Source organism: Cryptosporidium andersoni, assembly GCF_001865355.1.
Source record: "Cryptosporidium andersoni isolate 30847 chromosome Unknown contig_42, whole genome shotgun sequence".
NCBI lineage: Eukaryota > Apicomplexa > Conoidasida > Eucoccidiorida > Cryptosporidiidae > Cryptosporidium > Cryptosporidium andersoni.
This window is the reverse complement of record NW_027122819.1, coordinates 85,371-110,372: the sequence shown is the minus strand read 5'-3', so window position 1 is coordinate 110,372 and position 25,002 is coordinate 85,371. Positions and strand designations below refer to the sequence as shown.

Genomic DNA, 25,002 nt, shown 5'->3' with positions numbered 1-25,002 from the left:
TTTCTATTTATAGTAAAGAATCTTTTACGTCGTTTATTCAGAGTATACAGTCATATTTATTGTCATCATTGGCCTTATATAGAATCTATAGTAGCTGGGGCTCATGTGAACTATTGTTTAAAACATTTCGTATTTACATGTATACAAAATAATATTTTGGACTTTAATGAATTAAAGCCTTTGGAAGAATTAGCTCAATATATAATGGAGGATGCAACAAGCAACTCGTTGAAAATTAGACATATTCCCAATTTGTTACAAAATATAGGAAATAATGATAAAAATTTAAGGAATAGTCAGGATAATAATGTAACTGAATTAAATTCTCCGGATACTCATATCCCATCAACTAGTAGTTTACTGACAGATTCTCCTCTTTCTGAAGATACAACTGCATTGGGAGAGACTCTAAGTCCAGAATCACTTAAGGGGGAACAAAAAAGATTACAAGAGAATTTAACCTCTAAAATAAATGTAAAAATATCTAGAGGTAACCCATCTAATAAATACCAAATATCAAAAGAAAATACTTCGATGATAAGGATAAATAAGAATATATCGAACTTAATCCCATTTTCAATATCACCTTTAACAGAACGGAAAAGGATTCCATCTGTGTGTAGTGACAGCATTGTTGTTACTGGGGATCATCATCGAAATGATAAATCTAGTACTAAAGAAAATTCCAGAAAAACAAAAACTTATCCTTGGACAGAATTTGCTAAGAAGTTAATTTTATGCACAAAGAAAAAGAAGAAAGATTTGAAACTTTAGAATTTCTAGACTATTTTTTGCTTGTTGCATACGACTACTTTAGGAAACCTTAGCAAGAATAGATTTCAAGAAAGAAATAGCAACTTATACAAATATGGGTAGGTCTTTTAGTAAATAATAAAACTTTAAGTATTCTATATAGGGGTGAATGAAGTTTACTTGGATAGTTGCAAATGTCAATAACTTGTTAAGATATATAGATGGAAGTGTTGGGAAGTGAAATAATTACTGAAACTTTTCATCACTTGCATTTTATTGTTCTCATAATTTTTATAATTCTTTATAATTATCTTTATAATAGTAATAGTTTAATTATGTCCAGATGATACTAGTTCTAATTACAAATGATCTTGATTTGTTATTAATAATTAATATATGATCATTTATTACATATATTTGACTAAAATTATAATATTTAGAGTATAAGTGGGATAGTTATATTGTTGTAAAGTTTTAAATAAATGTCAAAGTGATATTTTCTTGAGATTTAAAAGTTATATTTAGTTTTATAGTCTGGAACAATAGCTTTTATACTTTGATCATTATACCTATAGCTTATAAGAAAAAAAGAAGTTTTCGTTATATATTACAAATATTATTGTCTTATTCTTTTTTAATATTAATATTTACTATGAGTTCTGTTCAATATTATATAGATATATAAAATTTAAAAGTACCTAAAGTCTAATTTACTAATTGATCTTTAAGTTAACAAAGTATCAAAGTGAATTTCAAGAATAGAAACTGTTAAGTTTCAACTTTCTATAAGTAAATACATAGACAACTCGATTATCTTTCAACATTTATAATAAAATGAACATCTACTTTTTTTTATTCATAAATATGAATATTCAGCTTTAAAAATCTAGAATAATTAAGTCATTTGTTAATAATATCTACACTTTTTACGTTAAGCTTCTCATTTACAGTTAGATATTGTCCATTACTTGTTCTTGCACTATTACTTGCATTAGTTGTTAATGTAGCATAACTTTCAGATCCAAAGTAATTAGTACTTAATTTACATCCACTTTCTTCAACAAGATTTGTTACTTCAACACTAGATTTCGTTTTGGGACTCTTCATTGAAGGGCTAGAAGATATATTTGTTGAGTTAACTATTTGAGATCTTCTTGCTACCAAAAGTGTGTATCTCCAAGCTCTAGCATCACGCCAGGATCTAGTACAAAGCTGAATAGGAATTTCTTCAAATTCAGTATCTCCATCACTATCTTCATCAGTATATTCACCAAAATCTTCTTTATTATTATGCATATAAATTGGGATATCAGATACATAATCTGATATAAAGTTCAAGTCTTGTAAAAAATGTTTCTTTTTAGGGTTGACCACTAGAAAAGTAACTTCGAAACAAAAACCATGAATAGTTTCTAATATAGGCCCCAATGCTACAATACTCCCTGGGTTTAAAATTTCCACTGGACTTTTTGAATCACTTCTTGGATAATATAGATATAGAGTGTCAAGAGCAAAATTATAGGGATCAGCAATTGTAGAAGATTTATCACTAGATAATTGTTGACATTCCCCATGAGGACTAAACTTCCTAATTAGATAATTAGTTCTATAAATTGATGATCCAGAAGCAGTCTTATGTCCTAAATATGCTATTTGAGTTGTTGTACTTATTGATGAATGTGTATATCTCGATGGAAATGCAGTCATAAACGAGAGTGATTTTGCACTTTTCTTATTTTCTTCAGATAATAAATGATTAAATCCTTCGTTTGGATATAAGGATGGATTTCTTAATAGTGAATCCAATCCTCCACTATTGATTTCAAATGAAATATATTTGTATTGTTCAAAATTTGTTCCTAATATTGTTCTTTCGCCCAAAGTAGATGATGGATATGGATGATGAGCATCTGAGAGAGGTCTAGAACAAATAAGTAGACCCCAGAAAACACCATTATTAAAAAAAGGTAAAATACTATTTTCTCGCCTTATATAAATTAATCCAAATGTACAATTATCTAAGAATGCATCCTTAGAACTAGCAGATAACTGTTGAAGCATTATATCAGCAAGTTGAATGCTATATTTGTGCTGATTATTCCTAACATATTCTATCTCCTCTTCTAATGTTAAGGGACATCTTTCATCAGCTATTGGAACTTCACTGACATGTCTTGAAGATATCTCATTTCCACAAGTATTTAAAGATAGATCTACTTCTTCTATTATTGTCTTATAATTAACTCTATTTCCACCTTGACAATAAATATCTAGTGAATTAGATTCAATGATCTTATCTCCTATTATTTTAACATTGTTCTCATTTTGTGCTATAATTTCCTTGCTAATTTCCCAAGCCTTCATAATAACATCATATAAGCCACGATCTTTCAGAAATCTTCTTTTATTAGAGTTAGATAATGTTTCAGGGCCAACCTCTATCGCTCTAGTTGCTGACTTTTTAAAAGGTTTGAGTAAACTTTCAACAATATAGTGAAAGCAAGATTGGGTAGCATCTACTAGCAAATTACTAAATCGAAAATTTCTTGTATCCTCAGTTCTTGAACGCATTTTACGACTTTTTAATGTCCATAAAATTATTGCATCCATCCACTTATCTTTTTCTGTCGGAGTGGAAGCTCGCAACTGATAATCACGTTGAGGAGTACTTAGAGTAATCCCTAATGGTCCATCTGCAAATACATTTTCTACAACTTTCAAATTTATAGAGCCTTTAGGTTGTTCATCTCTATATGTTGGTTTTCTAATCCAATATATTAATGTTCTATCTTTTTCTAAAAGAGAGAAATAACGAGATTGCCATCCTCTTCCAATAACGGGGCTCCACTTCTTCAAATAACCAGATACATATTCATTTTCAATTAACTCCTGAACAATAGAAGCAGACCGTTCACCACGTTCAATCATTCGATATACACTTTCCTTCATATCCTAAAAAATGTATGGAAACTGTCAAATTCCTAATTTGTTATATTATTAAAAGACTCTTGTATTGTTTCTCATACATAAATAAATTAGAAACAGTCCTGTCAATCCAGTTAATATGTCTTCACCTGTATCTAATTTGCTATAGAAGTAAGCAAATTTACTTTAGTCTTATTCTTTCTCTAGTAAACAAGAATAAGAAACTGACTATTAAATAAAAAAGTCTTATAGCGCTATAAAATTGGCGTCAATATTGTTTGATGGAAGCTAATTTCAGGGCCCTCCTTGACACTTAGAAAAGTTGTTGGTACTTTTTAATTCACATACATCTTGCTATATTTTCCTTTTTTCATTATATACTAATAATGTATTGTCCTTTTCTTTTAAGGGAAAGTACTTATATATCTTTATTATAGTATCCAAACTATCTTATCAAGTTCATGAAAAGGGACTATATTTTAAATACCTTTATCTAATAATATATTAGGCACTTCAAGATTTCTTTAGAAGTATATCAATGTTTATATTCGTTTAAAGTAGTTACTTAGCAATATATTTAATGGAATGACTAATTTAGTAGAACTAGATTAGCATAATTACAGTTTGCTAAAGTATAATATCTCCGTCATATAAGTTCCTCCTAATAAGTTACTAAATTTCCTTAAATTATAAATAATTCTCAACCTAGAATATCTAAAAAAGTAGCTTTAAATCTAAATTTCTTAATAGTACTTGTAAAGTAGAAAGTTACTAGATAAAGAGAAGCTAGCAATCTCTATTACATGATATTCAAATAACTGCTTTACAATACCACCTCCAAATACCAAATACTCATCATTATAACTCTTTATAATTCTATTTCATGTTTTTTGTCTACTTATTTACGAGATGTTCTAACAGTAGAATATCACAAAATATAAATATTTACAAAAAAATGGGGAAGATAATCAGTATCAATAATGTATCAATATATACACATATATATTATAGTGAAAAATATCCCTATTCTAGGATAATAGTCTAAATTGAACTTTCCTTGTAATCGCTCAATAATACCTTAGATGTCTCCTAAAGTGGTAGAAAAAAATGCGCTAAGTGTCCTACTAGCGGTAAATTTATGTAATTTCGTTGGGGTTAGGGCATATTTAGCGGGTGATCTGTACATGTTCTACCAAGTGATATTTCTTGCAATAAAACCTGATCCTTAAATTAAGCAATTTAAATATTTCTGTTATAAGATGTCTGGTGAGTCCGTAGAATATATAAATGAAAGTCTCGGCTCACAAGGAAGTAACTTGGAGACAATTAGAATGCGCTTATCATTGGCTCTTTCAAGCAAAGAGAACTTCTTAATGAGTGCCAAGTCATCTTTTGAACAATTTGATGAAGGTCAAAAAGGTAAATTAAGCATGGAAGAAACTAAAAGATTGCTGGAACGCTTGTCAGTGAACTTGGAACTTCCTCCAGTTGATAACAGCATGCTAACAAATATATTTAATAAATATGATGAAGAATTAACGGGATTTTTAACTTTCGAGGAATTTTCAAGATTTTTTTGGCATCTATTATGCAGTATAAGAGATAAGTACTATCCTGAAAAATCCATTTTAGTTACAAGGGATCAATTTATAAGGCGTACCTCATTAAGAAAAGCTGATGATATTAGAAGTATATTTGATTTTGTGGAAAAAGTAGGTGAAGGATCTTTTGGACAGGTATTTTTCGTTAGAGAAAAGTGTAGTAATCTGAATAGAGTTTGTAAAATGATTGATAAGTCTCTTTCAAATGTCTCTGTTGACCAAATTGAAGCTGAAGTTGCTGTATTAAAGAACTTAGATCACCCAAATATTATTAGAATTTTTGAAGTATATGAAGATACAGACCATATGTATATTATAATGGAAAAGTGTGCAGGAGGAGAATTATTTGAAAGAATTCATGAAGCAGTAGATAAAGGTTTTAGGTTAAATGAAAAATATGTATCACATGTAATGCGTCAAATCATGGCAGCCTTAGCCTATTTTCATTCAAGAAAGATTGTTCATAAGGATTTAAAACCTGAAAATATATTGATGCAGGAGAAGTTTCATCATTCAGCGATAAAAATTATTGACTTCGGGTTGGCAGAGATATTTAAGACTGTAAATGAACACAGTAGCCATGCAGCTGGAACAGTATTATATATGGCCCCCGAAGTTTTTATGCGTGACATAACTATGGAATGTGATGTATGGAGTGCTGGCGTCATAATGTATTTTCTTTTGGCAGGAACTCTACCATTTTCTGGGAAGTCTGTTAAGGAAGTGAAAAATAAGGTACTCAATAGTGAACCTGACTATGAACATGAATGTGTACATATATCAGCTGAAGGAATTGACTTAATGAAGTTGATGTTCCAAAAGGATCCAAAAAAGCGTCCTAAAGCAGCAGCTATATTGACACATCCTTGGTTTAAATTAGCAAAAACAAATGTACAGCCTATTGGAATGAGTGCACGTCTTTTACAAAACTTGAAACTTTATATGAAACAGAATCAGCTTAAACAAGCCCTAGTAAATATGATGGCTCATCAATTAAATGTTACAGGATCTCAAATTAGAAATATTACACATGTATTTAAAGAGTTAGACCAAGATGGCAATGGAATCTTAACCCCAGAAGAATTGATGGATGGCTTACAGAGTGTGGGAATTCCTCAATGGGACATTAATAGAATTGTTCAAGCTATGGATGTAGACGATACAGGTTCCATAAGTTATACTGAATTCCTTGCAGCTTGTTATGAGTGGCGGGATGCTGAATTGGGTGTTATTAGAGCTGCTTTTAATAAAATGGATATTGACGGAGATGGGAAGCTAACAGTTGATGAATTTGAAAAGGTACTTTGTAGTGGAAAACAGAAATTATTAAATCATAGAGACTGGGATCAAATTATTAAGTCAGCAGATACTAATAGAGATGGAGTTATAGACTGGAATGAGTTCCTTGAATATATGCTTAAATAAAAGTACATACATTAATTCTATCAAATATAATATAAGATTCTGTTTTATATTAAAAATTATTTGTATGCAATGTTCATATAAGCCGATTTTTTTTAGTACTCATTAACTATATATTAAATAATTTCAAGATTAAAGACTGTCATACCGCATCTTTTAATATAGCGGGCAAATGTAACTGAAAGTACAGAAAGTTACGATAATATCTATATTGTCTTTTAGCGAAGTATTGAAATTTATACAATGGAACTTGAAGATATATATGGACTAAAGAGATCTTTAAAGAGTTTTAATAGGTGGTCTGAATTGGCAGAAAAGAAATCAAGATTACCAATATTTACAAGAGACAGTGGATGGACTACTCCAAAGAGAGACCTAGCAAAAATAAACAAAAACCCTTCACTAACAAAGACTAAAACTAGAAGATTAGAATTACTTGAAAAAAGGTATGCTTTAAATAAGGTTGATACAAACTGCAATACATGCACAGCAAATAAACTAGAGAATAAAGTAAATCAAACTGACTTTGATAGTCATACTACATCTATCATAAAGACTCCCAGGGATATAGCTGTACTTTGCCAAACAGTCATGGCTCATCCAGAAGAAAATATAGCCCTTCTTGAGGGCCTACTATCATTTTGTGAAACTAATAGAATTAAAGTAAATGGAGATTTAACCGAGTTGGCAATATTATCCCTAACATTAGTTATTAGAGATATTGTACCTGGATATAAAATATCAGAACATATAATGAATTTAAGTATAAAAAAGACTGATAATGTAATGATTAGTAAAGATTTACAAAAAATTCAATCATTTGAGAGGAAGATTGTTAATATTTACAAAAGAACATGTCTTCTACTTTGCAAGATTTTAAAGTCTGTTCATTGCAAATTTATTAATAAAAGATCAGTAGTAAAAGCATCAGCTGACTTATTAGAGTTTACATTTCACTTTAATCATCATGTAATACTGTTGAGATGGTTAATTTTATATCTAATGTCAAGACACAAGGAAATAAACAATACATATATAGAATATTGTAGTGACTGCTTTACAAATATTTTAACAAGTGATATTAATTTGCAAATAGGAGTAGAAGCTCTTGAAATAATTTACCAGGTATTATTTTTAGATATTAAGTCGAAAAAAAGTCTCAAATATAAGTTAACCTGTTGGATACTAAAGCCATTCACTAAATATTCACCATGGATTAGAATACAAGAATCTAAAACTGAAATGGTGCGTTTATTTGGTAAGAATTCATCATCTATTAATGAAAATATTTCTGAAGAACTACAACAAACTAATAGTACGAGAGATAATATTGAAGTGCTAAAAAAAAGAGAAGAAATTATTTTGAATAAACTTTTTGCCTTATATACTAAAGTCCTTATGATAGATGAAGAAGATTTAGAATATATATATTTGGGAATTTCTCACTATAGTCATAGAATAAATGAAAAACTCACTTCTGAATTAATTGGACTTATAAAAAATAAGTTATTGAATGAAAATTCATTTACAATTACATGGGTAAATTTCTTTGTTATAATGAAAACTGCAGTTATACTTTTAAAAAATTTAATTAAATCAAATGAAGAATTAGAACGGGATCAATCTTGGATAATTCGCTCATTATTAACAAGAATTAAGGAATCTGAAACTTTCCTCAGTAAAATTTATAAATCTCATAATAAACTTAAACCTAATTTAAACAATAAAATTCATAGTATAAATGTAAGAGAGAATAATCTACATAAAAATGAAGTATTTATATCAAATATATCTATCCTTGGATATAACAGCTCAGATTCCAATAAATATAGTCAAATAATTAATACATTTCAAAGTAATGATATGACTCATTTAATAATGCAGATTTCAACAATATGCAAAACTAACATAAACTATCTATACGTATTGTTATTATATCTTATAAATATATCATGGTTCCTTTCTATATTGGGAAACTCAATTGCAAGTTGTAACTTGATGTTTATTGTTGCACAGTTAATAATTAAGTTTCCGAAACTTAAGATTTTGTTAGATCCAGAAGGTATATCATGTAATGAATTTCCATTAGATAATGGGTTTACATCAAATTTGAATTATCAAGAAATTTCCATATGTAATTTGTTAGTTCAATTTATTGAAAGCCAGGCATGTGATACTGTGAAATTTGCTTCTGCTTCTTTGCTAACAGAATCTCCTGATGAAAAAGTTAGGAATAATGCAATTTCCTTCCTGAGGTCAAGTATTAAAGATATAAACCAATCAAATGTTGGCAATATTACTCCATCTTATTATATACTTAAATTTATAAATCAGATGAGAAATAGTAAGGAAAATATTCTAAACTAGTCCATATTCAAAGTATAACCTTTTATAATTCCCACTTTGGAAATATCGAACGTTTTAAAACAAGCTGAGATATTTCTGGATTGTAACTTAGTAAACCCAGAATTAGGTAAATCCTAAAATAAAATATTTTATATTGAACAGTCACAATTAGAGCACTAAGGGAATTTCCGCTATCAGTTTTAGTATAAATTATCATATAACATAATTCTACTTAAACAATAACCTTGCACTATGTAGATTTATACTTTACACCCTTTATTTATATGTAACATTACTTCTACGCAATACATCTAACACTAGCTCTAGATACTCTAAATAGGATATATATTAGCAATTCACTCAAGTAATTTCAGTAATTACTTCGTTCGCATCTTAGTTATTTGAGAATAACCCCAATATATAACAATCGATATAATACATTCACACAATATTCCCAATATTATAATAATCAATATCTTAAAATATTTGAATTTGCATGCAAGTCCATGCAAAATTTTTTTAATGAGCTATTACAAAAAGAGAAAAGATATGACTAGTCTTCTTACATAAAAAAAAAAGAACCAAAATCTTAATTTCATTATAAATTGCGAAATTAATTACTTCAATTTATTAAATGGACTTAATTTTAAGCTATTTTTATATAGAAATGGTAATATTGTTAAAATATTTTCCTCCACATCATCGTTTATATCAACTGTGTACTGTTCATTGTTATCATTCACTCTATATAAATTATTATTTACACCACAAATTACAGCTGGTAGCTGAAATTTTGTACTTTGGAGGTTCTAAAGGAATTTTTTAAGATTAAAAAAAAAAAATGATTCAATATACGTATGCATGCACTTTTTTTTAATTTTATTTTAAGAAAAAAAGAGGTCACAGTGTACGAAATAAGTAAAGTTCCACTTATTAACATACACAAACGAACTTACCTTATTTTCTCTAATATTTATGGCAAACTTTAAGTTACTTAGTGAATTTTTTACTGATGATTTGCCTCTCTTTTCCAAATTTGTATTATATTCATATTGACTATTTTCAGAATGAGAGTAACTATCCATATCTGAATTATTATTAAATGAACTTCTATTATGTGTGAATATATTAAATGCTTAATATTAAAGTTAAATTAAAAAAAAAAAAATTATGTGGTAAAAAGAAATCAGTGGATAACCGGGAAAAAGAATAAAGATTTACGGGTCGAAATATATATTATATTTACTACTATTGGGTAACAATTCAATTGTTAAGTTTTGGAATTTTAATTTTCTGTTTTAATTCAAAGTAATATCTGAGTATTTTGGACATTATAGTAGATATTTACAATTAAATGAGCCTATTAAGACATAGTTTAAGCAAGGTAATTGAGAGTAGTGGTGCTACTATTAAACCATTAGGACCACTAACATATGGAACTGCTGGATTTAGGCTGAATTACGAATCTTATCCAACAAATTTAAGACAAATAGTGATATACAGTACTGTAATCGCTTGCTTACGAAGTGCTTCTGAGGGGAACAAGTGGGTTGGTATTATTATTACTGCATCACATAATAAAATACAAGATAATGGCTTAAAAATAATTGATATTAGTGGATCTATGCTTAATATAGAATTTGAGAAAATTTCTAGTGATGTTATGAACTCAGAGTGTCCTTTAACTAAACTTGATAAGTATTATGAAGAGTTTAAATTGAGGAATATAAATCTAGACCTTAATAAAGCTCACATATTAATTGGGTATGATACAAGACCATCATCACCTGAACTTGTAGGATATATTAAAGATACTCTAGATAATTTAGGAGTTGACAACTATTACGAATTTGGTTATGTAACAACTCCACAATTACACTTTATTGTAGCATTAGCTAATGGAACTTTAAATGAGTTACTACCTATAGAAACACCCAATATATGGAGCTACTTAGATGATTTTAATCAGAAGATAGTTGAAGATTCACTTGCTCTGTACTATGCTTATCATGAATATTACTTTAAACTTTTTGTTGAAAATATTACACAAAGTGAGATATTATATACAATACAAGATAATTCCTATAATTCGAATGGCAGATTTTTAGTAGATGTTGCAAATGGAGTTGCAAAGTATCATATTGGAAGATATTCTGAGTGTTTAAAATTAACTGCTAATATATGCATGGAACAGATAAATGATGATAATCCAGAACTACTAAATGATCAATGTGGTTCTGAGTATATTCAAAAGAATAAAATAGCCCCAATAAATTTTTATGATAATGAAAATTTCGATATAGCAGATATTGATTATGTTGCAAGCTTTGATGGAGATGCAGATAGAATTGTTTATTTTACAAAAAAGAAGAATAATCCCGAAATCATATTAATTGATGGAGATCGTTTAGCAGCAATTTATATCAATGTGATAACAACATTATTTCGAAAAATTATTTCTAACATAAATAAAGAAAACTGTAGTACTTTAGATGATACTTTCAGATTAAAAGTAGGTGCTGTACAAACAGCTTATGCTAATAGTTCAAGTACACTCTATATTTCTGAATTATTAAACTCATTGGATAAGGACTTTTTTGAATCCGAAGTAACTTGTGTACCAACTGGAGTTAAACATCTTCATCGAAAGGCTGAAAGTTATGAAGTTGCAATATATTTCGAGTCAAATGGACATGGTACAGTCATATATAATAGAAAGGAGCTAATATTATGGGCTGAGAAATTAAGGAAATTGTACTTATCAAATTGTAACTGTAGATATGATCATCCTAGTCACATGAAGTGTAGTGAATGTTCTACACTTAAACAACTCTTTTGCTTCTTAAATATTTTTAATCCAGCAATTGGGGATGGAATGTCAGATTTATTAGCTTTTGAAGCATCTCGTATATTTATACAGGGAACTTATGGATGTCAATTTGCTGTTCAAATGTATCATGATTTAGTTACCGTACAAGACAAAATACCTCTGCCACGAAGTAAATTAGATACATTAGTCTGTGACAAACAAACTGAAAAATTCCTTATACAACCAACAGAATTACAAGAAAAAATTGATAATCTTGTTAACTATAACAATAATCTTTGTCGAGCATTTATAAGACCTTCTGGGACAGAAGATATATGTCGCTTATTTGTAGAATCTCCTAATCAAGAACAATCAATGGAAATAATGAACTCTTTAAAGCAGTTATTGCATGATTTCTCTTCAATACATGAGTCATAAGGATTTATTGTAAAAAGCAATCATATATTTGATTTTGCAACGATTTTCAACAGAACAATAAACTAGTGTTTTTTATTTTTAATATTAAGTGTAAAATTACACTAATTTCATATTTGAAATAGTATGCTCATTATAAAGCCTTAGTAAAAACTCTTCACCTAATTTCTCTTAATATCTAAAAACCCTAGACTTATCCCTATGAATTCTCCCGAAATTATGATGGCATTTGTTATATCTGTTGCTGTGATTGCATTTGTTGTATCTGTTGCTGTGATTGCATTTGTTGTATCTGTTGTTGTTGTATCATTGTAAATGTTGACTGTTGGTGTAAAAGTGCCATAGATGCACTTTGTGACATCTGTTCCAGAACAGTTAGTGGATTAGGTAGTGGTTCATCTGGATCATGTAAATACTTCTGTAATAATTCAGGATGATCATAAAGTCCAACTGGTACTGGCTTTTCAATTGTCCTTTTTACTGGTATTGGTATAGGAATATCTTTGTATACAGGCTCAATTTTTGGGCACAAAATATCTTGAATTATCTGTAGTTCCATTGGTACGGGGACTGCTCTATCAATCAATATAGGAACAGGTATAGCTGAATAGAATGCTATTGGAACTTCAATGGGCTTTGGAACTTGTCGATATTGTGTTTCAATTTCCATTGGTTTCCTTTCTGTTGTTACATGTGATCTTGTAGATCTAGGAACATTTTCAATACCTTCAGTCTCCCCTGACCTGGCAGATGATCTGGGAATAACTTCAACTCTTTCAACTTCAACCAGTTTTTCTTGTAAAACAACTTGTGGGACTTCAATAACCTTTTCGACAACTTTATAATGCGGAACCTCTACTATCTTCTCTTTATACATAGGCTTAACTACATGAACTTCACGTTCCTGAATCACTTCCTTGGGTTCATATCGAATCTTTTCTTGTACTATAGGAATATCTACAGCTGCATACCTTTCATGAAAATGTAATTCTGGTACTTCAATTACATTTTTTTCTACCTGAGTAGATGATACTTCCAATATTCTACTTGTATTAGACATACTATGTTGAGTAATATGTTCTTGATCTGACATTGTTTCGTTAATCAAAGATCTATCTGTTACTAGTATTAGTGAATCCTACTAAGTTCAAACTTGAACCTATGGATCACCCCCGCTATTACATGGGTCAGCCTATAATATTGAATAAAATATAATATATACGTATATATATGCACACACATGCTTATTTGGAAGTTGCGTTGTGTCTTTTAGACGTTACATAAGCTACTAATTAAATGGAAAATAACCAAATGTATAGGTTATTTTTATTGAAATCTATGATTTTTTTTTAAATTACCTGGTAGTTATAAACTTATATACCTGCAGAACTATTAGATCTGTTTTACTGTATGCCTAGAGATACTATTATTCTTAATTTTCCCCTCTTACCACGAATTTCTCTTATATATGTCATTTTTAATTTAATATTACACTTTAATTGAATTTATATAAGACTAGATGTTCAATATTACTCAGGACTACATATAGATATTGGTCTAATTGCTTGAGGTCATATATATTGAATTTTATCAATATGATCTCTAATTTCGAATTTTTACCTGATACTAATCTATATTCGTCTATATCAAAGAAGATTTACTTAAAGTTAATTAAGTAACCTTTATACTATCTAATTCATTTTCTATTACAGATAAAAAGTATTTATATTTAGCACGTATTGGAAGCGGTATATTCTGCATGTAGGTAGAACTAAAATATTCCTAATCTCTTAAAGCTATGCATAAATACAGTATCTCGTGTATATACTGTATTTAAACAGTTACTAAATTAATCATTAATATCCCCAAATGTAGGGATCTTAAATATAATCTCTTCTAATAATATGACACCTGTGGGTAATATAAAGTATTAAACAATTATAGACCTAAAATCTAATATATCACATCCATAACTAAGAATGATTAAGATATTCCAAATTTAAAAAGAAAAATTATTAAACTTTATTAAAGATAGTATTAAAAAAGGTAGGAAGGAAAGAATTCAGAAAAGTCGTATAGATCTCAACAGACGTATTATCATGTCTATATATAGAGTGAGTGATTAAATAATCAATAGTGTGTACACTGTTATGTGTGTTTATACGGAAATAAATACGCCTAAGTCTAGCACATGTAATAGAGTACGTTAAGGAGAAGGAATTGCTTGCGAACTATAAGGATTTGAAATATTTGAGATGAGCAGTAGTGAACGTTCTAGTTCATCTTCAGGGCATCAGCGTAATGCTCACTTTGCTGATACTGTAGATGATCAGCAACAGCAACAACGCTTGTTAGTACCATCTCTTCAGATCCCTGAAGATCAATCTAGTGTAACAATTGAAGTACCACTGGTTAAGCGTGTAGAAACAGTTGTTCCAGATATTGAAGTTAAAGAAGTTGTTAGGACAGTACCACGTGTAGTCCCTGAATATAGAGAAAAGGTTGTTGAAGTGCCAGTAATTAAGACGATTGAGAAGATAGTTGAAGAGCCGGTGGTTAGATATAATGTGAAGTACATACCTAAAGAAGAGATTGTCGAGAAAGTTGTGACTAAACCAGTGATTGAGTATAAAACTGTAGAGAAGGTGGTAGAAAAAGTTACCTATGTTGAGGAACCAGAAGCTCCAACAATTAATCCACCTGAATCTTTACCAATATTCCCTCCTAATTCTATACCAGCTGATGGGCAAACGGTTGTGAGTATAACTAGAGTGCCAGTTGGTGATGCTGTACCTTCACTTATTGAACTTCCAGTACCATATATGGTTCCAAAGCCATTCATAGTTCCTATACAGGTCCCAGTACTTGAATTCCGAGACCATTATGTCCCAATACCAGTCAGGAAACGTGTAGTTCCTAAGTTCAAATTGACTGAAGAAGTTTATGAAGTTGAATGTCTTAGAGAAGTTCCATATTTCGTTTATGAGGATATTATTAAACCCATACCAGTTGATGTAGAGTTTGGGAAATGTGAAAAAGAAATGGATGTTCATTTAATGAACCCAGCCGAATTATCACAAGCAGATTTCCATGCAATGTGGATGAGAGTTAATGCTGATTTATTAGAGGAAAGGAGAATATTGGTTGGTGAGATGGAAATAGATAGGATGATAACTCCCTACAGAGAAGCTATGGATGGTATAAACTCTAATGAAGAACCTAGCTTAGAACGTATGCAAAGCTTTGAAAGACAGATGAACTTACAAAGACAATTATGGGATCCATTACCAATGTCTCCTGGTAATCCATTGATGATGACATATTTACAAAATCAGTGGATATTAACACCGACAATACAGACCCAAGATATGTATACACAGGAATTTTTCATGTTACAGCAACAAGCTGTTTATAACCTAGTAACTGGGGCACCACAACAAGTTAATTTAGCTCCTCATCAAATTTCCTTATGTGGCTGCGAAGCAGCAGCAGGTATTGTAGATATTGAATCTTTACCACCTGGAGCTCAAAATCTAATAAAAGGTCTTGAATCAAAAGAAATTGCGAGTGTTGATGCATTAGGGCCAATGGATCAAACCCCTATAGTAACATATCCAATACAACAATGCATCCCAATGGCTGTACTTGGTGCTGCTCCACTTAGCTTACCTCATGATATTGTACCAATTAAACCTGAACCCATCGATATTTCTCAACAAGAAGAATATTCTCTAGCATCAATATGCTGTAATCCAAGGGAGCAAGTTGAATGGCTTTGGAACCATATANNGGGGGGGGGGGGGGGAGGGAGGGTAAAGGCATTTCACCTGTGAACTATAATAGTATCAATCTATACCATACGAAATACACACTTTATCTAAGGGTTAGCTAGTCAATTTTAGGTTTTCACTTTTACTAGATCTCTAAAATCTACTTACTGAAATGAGTAAGAATAAATGCAATCAGTACATTAATGTAAAAAAAAAGTCTAAATTCCTTTCACTACTACGCTACTCTTAAAAAACTAATATAAAAATATGTTCCACAATAGCGCACAAACTACTGATTTCTCGTGAGGGGATTTACCTCTGAATTGTTATACTAGCTTGAGATATTTGGTTTACTTGTTTAAATGAATTTTGATCCACTTTTTATTTTTCGTTTACTTGGTTGTTGTAAAGTAAGTTTTTGCTCCTCATGATTTTGATTATATCTACATTTTTAAATGTATATTATAAACAAACCTTATTCCTTCTTTTTAATTAAATTACAGGATCCTCCAATTGAAGTAGCTCAACCTCAATGGTGGGAAGAGATTCAAACAGAACAGCAACAATCCAGGCAGATTTCCCAACCAAAGAGTACAAGATATCACATCTGATGAATAACCCTATTTGGTGTTGCTTTAATACTAAATTTCGATATAATTCGTTTTGTGGATTATGAGTATGGTAAATACTTCAATAAATCTTCTTAATACACTACATTTGTGCCTCTATGGAAACTATGAAAATGAGTTGTCACTCTTCACACTAGTACAACTTAGATATTACATGTCAGTGCATCTAGATCTCAGAATTGTCTGTAGACTATCAGAACTAGCTCCAAACATTTGCAATATAAGACTCTAATATAACATAGTTATATAGTGTTAATTAGACTTACAGATTTAGGAAATATCTGACATTTTATTGTAATTTTCACCCTTATTATCACTTTTTATCATATCTTGGCGCCAAACATAGTATCAATAATACGACAAGACGTCATGGATATATGTCACCTGCAAGTAACTTCTTACTATACGGATCAATAGGATTGCAGCTGACATTGCATACATGGTGTGGTATAACTGATCTCCAGAAAATAGTGATGAAAGTATAAGATTAGGTCATCTATAGTGGTGTGAGATATTATAATTTTGAGATCTTAAAATAAAGAAAAGATATTAAGGATTAAAAAAAACTATTGAATTAACTAAAAGGTAATGTAATATTGAATAAATGACAGAATATCAACGAACTGAATACTACGTAGATAAGATTTTGAGTAATAAAGAGGTAATTAATGGAAATTTTGATGAAGGAACTTCAAATATAGCTCTTCAAATGATACCAGATAGTCCTCCTACTATGTTTGTTAGCGCAAACTCTTCCCCTACAGGTCATATATCATTAGAGAGGAATGAAGATCATATTGATAAAATCAGTACAATATTTAATAGAACAAATGAAGAAGTGAAGGACCATAATATTAAATACTTAAGAAATACAGATGTAAATAATTTAAATAACTTACTCCCTCCCAGCTTATTAAATGGCACTCATGAAACTTTTATATTTAAAAACTCCAGTCTCTCTAATTTGGAATCTTTATTTTCAATTCAACCAAATATTTTTACAAGTACCATTAAACCAACCTATCTAAATAATCTATTAAATAGTTGTTATTACCAAATGATGGTGTATAATATATATTATAATTTAGGTCTTTGTTCATCAATCCTATCTCCTTATAATTTGTACACAGGATATGCAGGATCTGTTACTCCAGAGCCAATAATCTCAACATCTAGAGATAATATGGCTAATGTTAGTACTCCTAATCAATGCACTTTAGCTCCAACGCAACCCCAAAATAATCAACAAACCTCTGATAATAATAGAAGTTTGATGAGTATATTAGCTGAACTTGGTTGTAAGCAAGAATTTAACATTACAACTAAGTCAAAAGTAAAATGTGATACTAGTCCAGATAATTCCTTATTAGATAAAGTTCCCACTGAGTCTCATAGCTCAGTTTGGAGATACTGCGACAATAATTTAGATTTAAAGTCTTGCTCTAAGGCTACCATAAAGGGCAAGCAAAAAAATTTAGTTAAGACCTCATCTAATAAATCTTCAAGGAAACAATCTAAATCACTTTCTGGAGGAAGAAGGAAGATTGATAAAAGCTCTGCTATTTGTACTATATGTGGCACAACTGAGACATCTCAATGGCGTTTTTTGAATACATTTGATATATATAAAACCCATAGTATGAGTAATACCAACAATTCAGAAAATTCAATTTCCCAGAATACTCCCTTTTTGGATAAACAGATTTGTTGCAATGCATGTTATATGAAATATGACCGCAATAGACCAAGATATAGAAGTGGTAAAAAGGTACCCCCTCCACTACCTCATTATATATACTTATGTAAACAAAATATGCGAGAAAATCAAGTGAAGGAGCACAGTGAGATTAATTTATCAGACAACCAACTTAAGTTGTCTCCAACTTCTCAATAGGAAGGAATTTTATTATCAAATATTTTGAGAAAATCACAAAATTAAAAATTTATTAGCTTATTATTGTGATTAACTTCCTAAATTTTCTTTATATTTGGAATTTGTATAAGTTAGAGATTACTGGAATATACTTAATAGTCATCTATCTAGTTTAGAGAACTACCTTAAATTGGGTATTAAAATTTGGAATTTTATTACTAGAGTTATGCAAATATAAGCTAATGAGCTAGTTGTCCAAAAAAAAACCAATATGATACAAGATATAAAATTCTAAGCTATTCAAGCATTCCCCAACACTATATTAAATATTACAAGCAAAATTATCTTGTAGAACCTCTGCTCATTTAATTAGAAAATACTGAACTCCCAACTAATCTAAGTATTTTCAAATAAAATTGCGAAATATTTTGAATTTCCAAGAGTGCTGCAGTACTAGATTATATTTAGACTGTGTAGTTAAAATATTAAAAATTAAAGTTCTAGTTTAAGTTGATATTACTTGCTAACTTAATATTACATTGATGTTAAATTATCGAGAATTGATAATGTAAGCGTATTCAAGCATTCCTAGATTTACTAGAGTTTATCGAGATATCTCATTTACTATTTATACAATTTTAGGTCACATTCTTTAATATTTTACCTAATTGATTAATTTCTAAAGTCTAAGACTTTATCATGTATATATTCTCTATTCTATCTCCATTGTCTCATTGTTAGTTTCATCTTTGCTTTCTTGCATCTCAGTATCCATTGCTACATCTTCATTTAATTTAGGTTCCTGAACTTCTTGATCTCCTGTATATGGTACTTCCTGTTGAGTTTTAGAAAGAGGTTTCAAGGTCTGATTACAGAAGTCCTGAATTTCCGAGCATAAAGATCTAAGAGTAGAAATTGGTACAATTAGTTCTTGATATAGATCACGGCCCTCTAGGTTCTGTTTCAAAGATGTTGTAAACTCTTGGTACTTTGATATAAGTCCCTGGTGAGTTTCAGCTTTGCTTTCAGGAGTAAAGTCTGTATCAGGATTTGTACATATATTGTTGAAATGTTCAAATAAGGAGTTCATGTGAGTTTGTATTTCTTTTAATTGATTATTTTCCAAAAATCTTCTTTCAATAGGATCACCAAAAGACCTGAGTTCCATTAATTTTTGTTCAAATATGTTTCTTGTAGCTGCATAATTATCATATATCCAATCTTCTGTTCTAGCTAAAGAAGCTACAAATTCATTAATAGTTTCTTTCTCTCCAAAAGGATATAAGATACTACCTGGAGATAATTTAGATCGCATATCAAATACATAAGTTTCTAACTCGTTTAATTTTTCTCTAGTCAAGTGTACTTCCAAATCTTCTAAACTCATCCTCTTTTCTTCCTCTATATAAAGAGCTTTGTCTTCCGTTGTTAAATATCCAGGTAATTTACTTATCATTGTAAATGGTACATTTGAACGTTTCACTCTAGTTTTGGTTGATACACTAGTAGGTACCTCAACTCCAGGGTTTGTATGCGTTTCTTCTTCCCCTATGGCTGTACTTCCTGTTTCTGGGCTTGGGTAAGGTTCAATTACCTTTTCTTCTCTAATCAACTCAACTCTTTCCAATAATAAAATACCATTCCTATCTAACCGAATATAAAGTTTAACTTTAGTATCTCCTTGGGAAGCTTGAACTGGTATTTGTAGTAAATATCTCCCTAAGTCTAAAGAAGAGGACATATTACTTGGAGAATATCTAAAAAATACTTCAAAAGGTTCAGTTTTCGTAAATGTAGAATTTTTCAGAACATTTAAATCACTTCCAGAAGAGAACAAAACTGTAGACTTAAAGTCCTGTAAATTTGTAGTATTTTGCCAAAACAGTAAAATTTCATAGGGGAATCTTTCCGTCATAGAAAATTCCCTAACTTTAATAATTGGAGATAACATTGCAGCTTGTAAAGCACAGCCTCTTGCAACTGTCTCATCTGCATTAAGTGTTTTGCAAAGTTCCCTGCCACCAAATGCATCACTCACAACTTTTTGCACCCATGGGATCCTACTACAACCACCAACAATTTCAATTGAAGAGATTTCCTCTGTGTTTAAAGAAGCTTGTTTAAGAGCACTTTTTATCATAGAGTAAATATCACTCCTCATATCAGAACATAACTCCTCAAATTTAGAGCGTTCAATTATCATGTTTATATCATATTCTCCATAGACACACTCTACAATAAAGTTAGCTTCTTGATTTGCGCTCAAAATCTTTTTGCAACGAGTTGCAGCATCCTCCAATTTAATCCTTGCCTTCAAGTCATCCAGTATATTTATCTTATGTTTATCATTAAATTCTTGTGCAACAAACTCAATTATTTTATTATCCATTGATCTGCCACTTACTTTCCTCTCATATACAGTAGCAAGGATATTAAATTTCCCCTTCGTAAATTTAACTATAGAAGTAAAGAAATAACCAGCTCCGCAATTTACGAGGGCTACATTTGTTGCATCATTATCACCAAAACTACTGGACCTAAAAATCCCATAGTCTAAGGCAACTGCACTTTCTTCGTTCATAAGTTTTAGACACTGTACTCCAGCAATTTCCAATGCATCCAAAACATTTTGTCTTGCAATATTATCATAATACCCTGGGATACTTACAACTAAATCACGAATCTGTTGATTAGTACTTCGTTCAGTATTCTCCTTTAGACGTTTTAGAAACGTTGCATAAACTCTAGTTAAGTAAATTATTAGAGGTTTTTGCTTGTACATGACTTTGTATCCTAAAGTACCATCTTCACAGGTTTCAATGCTAGCTAATGCATATTTTAACTCTCCTCTATCCAAATTACTTGGGAGCATACCCATTAAAGTCTTCATATATCGACATGTATTTCTATAATTGGACTTTAATTTCGAGAGTGCAGCTTCACCTATCAAACGTTCACTTTCTGTATATCCAACTAAAATAGGGGTCGTACGTTCAGATAGTTCACTCCTTACAATTGTAACAGACCCCCTATTTATCGTTGCAACTACTGCATTTATAGTCCCAATATCAAAACCTACCACTGACATTTATATTACAAAAAAAGATTACTAAATTCTCCCTTTGCTAGAAAAGAAAGTGTTTACTCCTCATTTATTAACAGAAAAGGCGCCATTACTTGAGACAGGTGCAAATAAACTGGTTAGTTAATATTATATTAAATCGACACCGAATTTTTTTTTTGCGAGACTCAAAGATCTACACTACATTGATTAAAAGTTAGTATCAAGTCACTATAGAGATACTCAATTATGGAGCTTAGATGTAATATCTAGTAATATATTCCAATAGCTGTATTGTTACGCAATTACTATATATGGCTACTTGAGTACTTTTATCATTTTCCTTTTCTGTTGAAATTTGGTAAAAGTGGTATATAATTATAACTATGTAATTACAAGGCTTTCTATAAACTCACAGAAAATGTATAGGGAGTATTAAGATTATTTCTACAGTATAATAATCTTGTAATATAAGTTAAGCCTGATATATAGCTAAGCGGGTGGCTGGGTCTACCTTAATTTTTCAGTGAAATTACAATAGTAGAATTGGGAAATCTATCACTTTTCTTATTTATTATACTATCTATTTATGTTTATTCTTCCTAAAAGTACTAGAGGTAATGATAAAAAAACCAGATATTCTCTATATTATCCTACTTATTTTCTTGATATCATGAGATTTAGATTCACCTCAGGAGATCCTTAGACGTGAGTTTACTTTTAAAATACGCTTTATGACAGGCAAGTGAAAGCTCCCTATTTGAATTTATAATATGAAAGTTAATTACATGTCTTCTTAAATTAGTATTTTGGGTTAGTATAAAAATTCTCCCAATAATTATTGACAAGCTGTCCTTAAATAAGTCCGACTAGATACAAGTAGCAAACAAAAATAAATAGTTCAGTTCCTTAAATTTCCTATTATCTAAGTAGCGAATTATATAATTAGTTGGGAATTTCCCGAACATCCCTTTGTATAAAGAAAAATGAGTTGATTTCTCTTTATATCTAATTCATTAAAGTTTTCTTCTCATGTATGTTATATGCAAGTAGCTTCTCTATAAGATCTGCATGAGTCAGAACCATTCTCCTGCAACAATATCTCCTTAAGCCCAATTTATCTAGTGCTTCCCTAAAATAATAAGTCAAGCCTTTTAAAGTTGTATTCTACATAATATCATTAACGTAATTTCAACTTACCCTTCTGAAACATCATTTTGTAGTAAAACGAGCCATTGTTGCCATAAATTTCCTATTACTTTGCCACATGTAAAGCATCTTACTGGGATAATCATTTTAGGGTTAGTAAAGGGAAATGATAGCCAAAATTACACCTGGTAATAGTGTGATATTAAGGCGCCAAATGTCATCTTTATACTACTGGTTACCAGGTGTTGCAAGTACCAGAAGAACTACAATAGGTAATGGTGTAATATTTAAACACTATCCCTATAAAAATATTTTCATTATGAATGTAGAACAATCCAAATTAGCAGAACCTAAATGTTCAGATTATATTTGCGAAGGCAAAGTAAAGATATATGCTTTGAATGATGAAGTATTCTATAACTCTGCTCAAATCTTTAATAGAGACCTGTCTTTGATAGTAATTAAAGCTTTTTCAATAAAAAGAAATCAGGATCGAATAAAACAACTAAGTGAAAAGAAAACAGATACATCCGGAAATTTAAACAAATCATTAAGAATTGAAAGCCATACTATTAAAGATGAAGACTTGACAAAGAAGGTAGAATCACAAGAAAAGTTAACAATAATAGAACCACTTGGAGCTTCAGGTCTTAGATCTTTACGTTATATTATTGAGCTTGCAGATGAAGTTGATTTTGTAGTATGTGGAGATCATGATCCAATTGCAATTAAACAAATGGAAAAGAATGCACGCTTAAATGGAATTGATACAAATAAACTTGTTTGCATCTGTGCTGATGCTACACGTTTGCTGTCATTAGGAAATCCAAAATTTATACGCGAATTTACTTCAATGACTAATAAATCTATAATTCTTGGAAACTCATCTTGGCATTCTAATTTATTGAATAATATTTTAAAACCAAATTTAACTCTTAAGTATTCTGTTGTTGATATAGATCCATATGGAACATGCAGCCCTTTTATAGAAAGTGCAATAAGTGCTTGTGAAAATGGAGGGATGGTATGTTTTACATCTACAGATATGCCAATATTATGTGGGAATATGCCAGAGGTAACATTTTATCGTTATGGAGGCAATGCATTGAAAAGCAGCTACATGCATGAAATGTCACTTAGACTTTTACTAAATGCTATTATGTCTTGTGCTGCTAAATGTCAGAAGGGAGTAATACCTCTAATTAGTTGTAGTGTCGATTTTTACGTTAGAATTTTCGTCCAAATTGTCCACAGCCCTATAATTTGTAAACAATTAGCTCAGAAAACGTCAATAGTTCTCCAGTGTACTAACTGTCCTTCTTTTCATGTAATTCCTTTTGGGAAGAGTCAACCCAAAAAAAAAAGAAGACACAATATATCTATAGATGGTGGTAACAATGAAGAACCTAAAGATGAAATATCTATAAGTCCTAATGTGAGTAATCAGTTAAAGTATAAACCAAATAATTTAAAAGTTCCAGCAAGCTCCACAATTAATAGTACTCCTATATTAGAAGAGAATTTATTATGTTGTGAATGTGGTTCTGGTTACTATGTTATTGGGGGACCCTTCTATAGTGGTCCTTTGTTTGATCCAGACTTTTTAAATAAATTATTGATAATATGCAGTGATATTGAAGAAAAAAAAGTGTCATCTTTACAAAATATTACAATGCTAAAAAAAATTAAAGGTTTACTTCTTTCTATGAAAGATGAGCTCTCAGATAATCCATTACATTACCACATACCATCTATGTGTACATTTTTGAATCTTGAAATGATGAAACCTTCACTTTTCCATTCTGCACTTCGACATTTGGGCTATAGATCTTCTCACTTTCATCGTGATCCTTTATCATTAAAAACGAATGCCCCTAATCAGGTTGTAATGGATATTCTTAGAACATGGGCTTTGGAGCATCCTCCAAAAAACAGTCAACATCACAAATTCCTTCAAAAACCGATTTCTACATTAAATATTAAGTTTGAAATTCACCCATGTATACTGTTGGCATCTAAAGTTGGTCCTAGATGGTTACCTAATCCAGAAGACAATTGGGGCCCCAAATCAAGACCAGGTAATAATTCAAAGAAAAAAAAGGTAAAACACAATATATTGTAGTTTTTATATTCTAATTATCTTGATTATATTGTCATAGCTATTCGTATAATTTTCTAATCTCACATAAAGCTTATTTTATCACTTTTTCCCTTTATTTCACCTCTGTC

General features: G+C 30.3%; 11 protein-coding genes and 1 further gene across 11 annotated transcripts; 7 read left to right on the top strand and 5 right to left on the bottom strand.

Moving 5' to 3' along the window:
- Nucleotides 1-41: 41 nt before the first annotated feature.
- cand_016180 (MOB1 phocein family protein) lies at nt 42-774 on the top strand (the record flags this gene model as incomplete).
- An 879-nt stretch (nt 775-1,653) lies between these two features.
- Nucleotides 1,654-3,702, bottom strand: cand_016170 (PH domain-containing protein; the record flags this gene model as incomplete). The annotated part of the gene is made up of 1 exon (XM_067211852.1): nt 1,654-3,702. One exon carries the CDS (start codon nt 3,700-3,702, stop codon nt 1,654-1,656), a length of 2,049 nt encoding a protein of 682 aa, XP_067069456.1.
- A 1,235-nt stretch (nt 3,703-4,937) lies between these two features.
- Nucleotides 4,938-6,704, top strand: cand_016160 (protein kinase domain-containing protein; the record flags this gene model as incomplete). The annotated part of the gene is made up of 1 exon (XM_067211851.1): nt 4,938-6,704. One exon carries the CDS (start codon nt 4,938-4,940, stop codon nt 6,702-6,704), a length of 1,767 nt encoding a protein of 588 aa, XP_067069455.1.
- A 240-nt stretch (nt 6,705-6,944) lies between these two features.
- Nucleotides 6,945-9,068, top strand: cand_016150 (uncharacterized protein; the record flags this gene model as incomplete). Its single annotated transcript, XM_067211850.1, has 1 exon — nt 6,945-9,068. One exon carries the CDS (start codon nt 6,945-6,947, stop codon nt 9,066-9,068), a length of 2,124 nt encoding a protein of 707 aa, XP_067069454.1.
- A 596-nt stretch (nt 9,069-9,664) lies between these two features.
- cand_016140 (uncharacterized protein) lies at nt 9,665-10,132 on the bottom strand (the record flags this gene model as incomplete). The annotated part of the gene is made up of 2 exons (XM_067211849.1): nt 9,665-9,856; nt 10,004-10,132. 2 exons carry the CDS (start codon nt 10,130-10,132, stop codon nt 9,665-9,667), a joined length of 321 nt encoding a protein of 106 aa, XP_067069453.1.
- A 269-nt stretch (nt 10,133-10,401) lies between these two features.
- On the top strand, nt 10,402-12,294 carry cand_016130 (phosphoacetyl glucosamine mutase; the record flags this gene model as incomplete). Its single annotated transcript, XM_067211848.1, has 1 exon — nt 10,402-12,294. One exon carries the CDS (start codon nt 10,402-10,404, stop codon nt 12,292-12,294), a length of 1,893 nt encoding a protein of 630 aa, XP_067069452.1.
- A 229-nt stretch (nt 12,295-12,523) lies between these two features.
- On the bottom strand, nt 12,524-13,384 carry cand_016120 (uncharacterized protein; the record flags this gene model as incomplete). Its single annotated transcript, XM_067211847.1, has 1 exon — nt 12,524-13,384. The coding sequence occupies one exon, from the start codon at nt 13,382-13,384 to the stop codon at nt 12,524-12,526; it is 861 nt and encodes a 286-aa protein (XP_067069451.1).
- Nucleotides 13,385-14,546: 1,162 nt separating this feature from the next.
- On the top strand, nt 14,547-16,124 carry cand_016110 (uncharacterized protein; the record flags this gene model as incomplete). Its single annotated transcript, XM_067211846.1, has 1 exon — nt 14,547-16,124. One exon carries the CDS (start codon nt 14,547-14,549, stop codon nt 16,122-16,124), a length of 1,578 nt encoding a protein of 525 aa, XP_067069450.1.
- A 1,170-nt stretch (nt 16,125-17,294) lies between these two features.
- cand_016100 (uncharacterized protein) lies at nt 17,295-18,584 on the top strand (the record flags this gene model as incomplete). The annotated part of the gene is made up of 1 exon (XM_067211845.1): nt 17,295-18,584. The coding sequence occupies one exon, from the start codon at nt 17,295-17,297 to the stop codon at nt 18,582-18,584; it is 1,290 nt and encodes a 429-aa protein (XP_067069449.1).
- A 691-nt stretch (nt 18,585-19,275) lies between these two features.
- cand_016090 (uncharacterized protein) lies at nt 19,276-21,651 on the bottom strand (the record flags this gene model as incomplete). The annotated part of the gene is made up of 1 exon (XM_067211844.1): nt 19,276-21,651. The coding sequence occupies one exon, from the start codon at nt 21,649-21,651 to the stop codon at nt 19,276-19,278; it is 2,376 nt and encodes a 791-aa protein (XP_067069448.1).
- Nucleotides 21,652-22,632: 981 nt separating this feature from the next.
- On the bottom strand, nt 22,633-22,919 carry cand_016080 (DNA-directed RNA polymerases and III subunit ABC5; the record flags this gene model as incomplete). Its single annotated transcript, XM_067211843.1, has 2 exons — nt 22,633-22,756; nt 22,825-22,919. 2 exons carry the CDS (start codon nt 22,917-22,919, stop codon nt 22,633-22,635), a joined length of 219 nt encoding a protein of 72 aa, XP_067069447.1.
- A 173-nt stretch (nt 22,920-23,092) lies between these two features.
- On the top strand, nt 23,093-24,895 carry cand_016070 (uncharacterized protein; the record flags this gene model as incomplete). Its single annotated transcript, XM_067211842.1, has 1 exon — nt 23,093-24,895. The coding sequence occupies one exon, from the start codon at nt 23,093-23,095 to the stop codon at nt 24,893-24,895; it is 1,803 nt and encodes a 600-aa protein (XP_067069446.1).
- Between the last annotated feature and the right edge of the window lie 107 nt (nt 24,896-25,002).